At 39.8% G+C, this 5,423-nt stretch overlaps 1 protein-coding gene across 1 annotated transcript; it reads right to left on the bottom strand.

Annotated features, from left to right (window-relative positions):
• Window positions 1-474: 474 nt before the first annotated feature.
• On the bottom strand, window positions 475-2,789 carry LOC121423026. The gene has a single exon (XM_041618297.1). It carries the CDS (start codon window positions 2,706-2,708, stop codon window positions 507-509), a length of 2,202 nt encoding a protein of 733 aa, XP_041474231.1. The 5' UTR covers window positions 2,709-2,789; the 3' UTR covers window positions 475-506.
• Between the last annotated feature and the right edge of the window lie 2,634 nt (window positions 2,790-5,423).

Genomic DNA, 5,423 nt, shown 5'->3' with positions numbered 1-5,423 from the left:
GTCAATTCTGTCTTCAAAATAATATTTTAACTTCTTCTTTTCTTCTTAATTATTCTTCTGATATCATGGATATAGTTCTCACAATCATCATAGTCGTCGCCATCACTATTATCGTTATCACTTTCGTCATCGTAAGGCTGTCGTCGTCACTGTCATCATATTGAATGCACCATTCCGATTCTTCTTCGTTGCTATGATCACCATCCTTATCAAAACCACCGCCATCTTCGTCGTCACCACCGCTGTCATCATCTTTGTTACTGCTCTGGCAAAATCAACCGTCGATAATGATAATTTGGTGCTATATTACACATTTATTACACATTTATTGCCATAATATACCAACAACAAAGTCAGCATAATAATCTTTTCAGAAAACAGAATTTCTTCCAATGTATATGCTTCGTTGATATTGATATACCTACTGGAATGTAAGAAATCTTCAATAATCGTGATGTTTTAACAAAGTGAGGAAAAAAAGGATGGATGCTGAAGTCGTCATCCTCTCAAACAAGGAAAACAGAATCATCCGTAAGCGATGAGTTGGCATACTGGGACGCTTGTTGCTTCTTCTGAATTGCCATAGACATTATTGTTAAGCCACTGTTTGTCGACTGGTAATCGTTGCTAGGAGCTCGGTTCGTCCGACGACGCTCTCGAATAGCATCGGGATCTTCGTAAGGGTCGTCATCAGCACCTTCGCTCACCGTACGTTGGATACCAGGACGGTCACCAGCAGTTGGAGGCAAGAATCCTCCATTTGGAACAGGGATCATCGATGCAGGAATGGAGAGACTGCGGACAAGAGGGACGTGGCGTTGGAAATTGACGTTGCTCGAGACACTTCCGTGGCGGCTCTTGCTGATGCCAGTATCGCCAACCATCTCCTGGTATGGAAGATCGGTAGTGGTTGTATTAAAGGTGTTGCAACTGGAGATGGATTCCAGCATGTGTCTGTCAGGATCATTGATTATCAAAGTGGCTGGAGAAGGTGATGTCACAACGGATCGGAGTGTAGTGGTTGATGCGGGTTCATTTGGTTCGGCCGGTAATGCTCGCTGGATGGATGCTTGACGGACGATTCTGTTGTCAGGTCTTTCTCCTGCAGAGGCAGAATCAGCACGGTAGGTAACTTGAGAGCTAGAAGATTGTTTAGAGTCAGAGCGAGATTTCTTCTGATGTTTCTGTTTTCTCACCATTACAAACATTAGAGCGATAATCAATATGAAAACCAATCCGGCCAAAACGATTATGCCGGCGATATAATAAGGTTTCATGTTGGTCTGGGACTGTCCTTGGGTCGAGTGCGAGGATAATAGTTTTGGGTCACAAGGACTCGTTTTGCCGATTCGAACTGTTGCAGAACTACGTTCAGGAACTGTATTGATCATTGGGTCATCGGTAATAACAGAAGCAACGCATTTTACCAATGTCTCTTTGAAATCATACTCTGCATTGGTGATGAAAAGGACATTCTCTTCTGTCTCAGTAGTAATTGTGCCGTCATGTTCCCATTTGATATCTACTTGTGCCGTAACACGCGAGTGGATGGTAAGGCTGTAGCTACACATAAACGTCGCGTTCTCTCCAGGAATTATTTCTAGCACTTTGGGCCAAATTGCGACTTGGAGAACTTGACCGCCTTGCATATAACTGGTCACAACGGACGGGATAGTAGTTTCTCCATCCTGGTTATCGCTTGGACTGTATACTCTCATCCTGGCATCCTCAGTTCCGAAGACATTTTTGGCCTGACACATCAGTGTGCTACCATTATCAGTTGGAGCTACAGGTCCAACGGCTGCCACCCCATATCCAGGAAACTCTTTATCGAAACGTTGAGAAGTGTCTGAAGATGCTTCCAGTGTGCAATTGATGTCGGATGTGAGAGGGGGGTTAGATACAGCAAATGCATGATATGTACTTTCTTCATTTGGAGTTTCCCCTCCCATCCTTAAAATAGCCACTCGAGGTTTACTGAATGTACAGGATCGACGAACCTCAACATCAGCTCCGTCTTCGTAATATAGTCGGCATTCGAATTCGCCGTGTAATTCATCTTCACGGGCCTCATAGGTCGATTTCATTGTGTAACCACTTGGATGAGCATCCGACACCTTCTCACCGTCTTTATACCATTGTACAGTTACATCTGGAGTAGTTTTCTCGGATATACACACAAGCATTACTTCTCTGGTGATGTCATTTGGTGTCGCGGTACAAAGAGGATAATGTTCTGCAGGAGGATATTTGACAGTCAATGGAGCGAATCCAGATTTAAACAACATATTCTCTGAAGAATCGAATAAAGCACAATAATACCCAGTACTATCAGTCTGGTCAATCCGTTGAACTTTTCGAATAGTCAGATCCTGTCTGAAACGTCCGTTTGATCGGATTCCACCTTCAATATTGTATCGTTCATCGGAGTTATCGACTAAGATCTCAATTCCATGCTCATTTGTCCACCGTGCAATGACTTGAGTAGATACCGAGTATCTCGTGTTTCTGCCCCATTCAATCCGACCGGTTCGCAAATTGCCTTCAGAGATTTGCCGTGACGAGGAACATTCAAACGCTGCGAGGGTGCCAATGCTAACCTCGGCTCTGGTGCTACCACTGTATTCCAAATAGAGTATACATCTGGCATTCTGGATATATGATGTGATTAGAATAATCAAACAGAATTTTGTTCTAGCATCCATCATTCAAGATTGTGAGAACACTGGGACGTCGAAAATCTACGTCTACCGTGATCGCCTGGCTTCATCTATATTAAAACGCAAGATACTTTCGAGTACGTTAAAACTGATCATTATCGACAATATTCCACGGAAACGAAAGTTACAAAATTAATTTTCTTGAAAGTATAGATTTGTCGTAGTCTCCATCAGGAGACGTTTCAGAGATAATTCATCTAACACACATTATTTGAAATGGCTTAATGACATATATAGGAAGATTAAGAATAGCTTCAGGTGAAAAAATAATGCGTACTCGTGAAGAAAATTTTCTTAACTTGTTTTTATATATTTCCGAGTTGTCTACAAAAAGCTCTCACTAAACAAGTCTAGATGATATAGACTATGCCTTCCGCACCCTTTCCACTTCACTACCAGGGCTACATCTTAATGGTGGAGAAGCATGCGCATGCGTCTTCAAAAAAGTGCATTATTTGAGACTGAACACATGACCGATACTTTCGCTCAGTTTACTATACTCTCGAAGGGTTAATTATCCATTAAAATTGACTTGTGTAAATATTTAGTTACGGTCCAATAAAGCATTTTAAACTTGAGTGACGCCTTTCAAAGCGCTGGCGGAATATGAGCCAAAAATATTCCAGGGGCTAAATCTAGCACGTGTGGGGCATATCTAAAAAATTACAAGCGAACAAAAAATATTTTTGTCCTTTGGAAAATGGAAACAAATGTGATATATTTTTGCACAATGTTTAACAATTGACGTAACGTTTCTCCATTTTTTCTGCAGCAAATTTCGGTTCGGATTCTTAGCAACCTGTATTATTTTGGCAGTACTCATGATTAAATATATATATACAGTGCGTATCAAAAAAAAGTTTACACTTAGAAAAAACCCTGTAGAATTATATATTTGAAATATCCTGAAGATTGTTTTCACATTTTCACATTGGTACCGATCCATTTATGCAAATGACGATATAACTGTCGAAAAATATTTCCGCTTGAATGAGCAGCACTTACTTTTGAAAAGTTAGTGAAAAATGATTTGCGCAGAACTTTGTAATAGTTACGCGAATAAAAGTAGACCTTAATCATGATGAAACGTATAATTTAGCTAGTAAGTTGATTTGAAGATATCTTTTAGCTTTTTAAACTTGTTTCCTTGCCCGAAACACTTCGAAGAGTGCATTGCGCCCCACCCCACTCCCCCACACACCGAGGCCATCGTGACGATATGTGCTTTACACTGAGCTGTGATTTACATGAAATGGCTACGGCTTGATTTTCATTTTGTTAATCATTCTCAAGCTTGGGAAAAGTGTGGAGAAACCAGTATTAAATGAAACATGAAATGTAAACACCGTTTAAATGATAAAAACTTAGTGAAAAAATGCTGGAGATGTCTGATAAAAACTTTAGTTCAGATTCAGTTATGTCCTCAGATCCAACTGACACAAAAAAGGGTAAAGGTTGTGCTTACTAAGTGTTGAAATTTCAATTTGGGTGGCAAAATTGTTACAAAATGCTTGAATGTATCCGTTTTATTTAAATTGACTAAAAGTGCAAGGGAGATGTATGAGAAATGTTTCGCAAGGTAAGTTTGATTTCGCCCTTTCCCCTTGACACAGCGTGAAAACGACCATTTCTGCGCAAACAGATTTCTGCGAGCTTTACAAAAATGGACCGTGCTCACTCAAGTGTAACATTCTGTCAAAACTTTTACTTTCATCCGATAAATGAGACCCATACCCAATATTATATCTGAAAAAAATTACCCGCATGATGTATATTTTTTAATTCCCAGGGCTTTTTCAAAGTGTAACTTTTTTTTGATACGCACTGTATATATACATGTACATATATATATATATATATATATAAATATATATATGTGTGTGTGTGTGTGTGTGTGTGTAAAGAAATAGATGAAGAGAACAATGGTAGGCGTAGCTTAAATCAAGGTTCCGCAGAGCTATCTACCCTTTGGAAAAATTGGTGATGCCGAAAAAATGTGTCTGCCGGGAATCGAACCGGGGCCCCCAGACATTTATTCGGCATCACCAATTTTTCCAAAGGGTATAGCTCTGGGGAACCTTGATTTAAGCTACGCCTACCATTGTTCTCTTCATCCATTTCTTTACACAATATTTAAAATAAAAGAGTTGCCAAAGCTGTTGTACATGTATAGCTTCACACACACACACACACACGCACATCCATTAGCTGTCTCTAATTTATGGACTTGTCAAAAGCAGTTGACACCATTGACCATCACATACTGCTAAAAAAAACTTGACTCTTGTGGTGTCAGAGGTCTTGCCCTCAAATGGTTTCCAGATTATCTATCTAACAGAAGATAATATGTGATGGTCAATGGTGTCAAATCCTCAATACAGCATCTCAACTGTGGTGTCCCTCAAGGATCTGTCTTGGGCCTCGTTCCTTATATATGTCAACGATATTATCAAATCTTCTTCTCTTCTCAAGTTTTTCCTGTTTGCCGACGATACTTGTGCACTCATGAGTAGCAGTAACATTAACACACTTGTCTTGTCGGTAAGCAGGGAAATAGCAAAAGTCTCTACATGGTTCAAAGCAAATAAATTATCTCTGAATATAGCCAAAACAAACTATATTATATTTAGATCAAGGAACAAGAGAGTGCCCCATGACCTACCACATGTTATAATTGATAATCTTGTAATTTCTAAATTAAAG

Source organism: Lytechinus variegatus, chromosome 10 (genome assembly GCF_018143015.1).
Source record: "Lytechinus variegatus isolate NC3 chromosome 10, Lvar_3.0, whole genome shotgun sequence".
Classification (NCBI taxonomy): domain Eukaryota; kingdom Metazoa; phylum Echinodermata; class Echinoidea; order Temnopleuroida; family Toxopneustidae; genus Lytechinus; species Lytechinus variegatus.
Note: the sequence above shows the minus strand (reverse complement) of the source record. Positions and strands in the feature narration are given on the sequence as shown.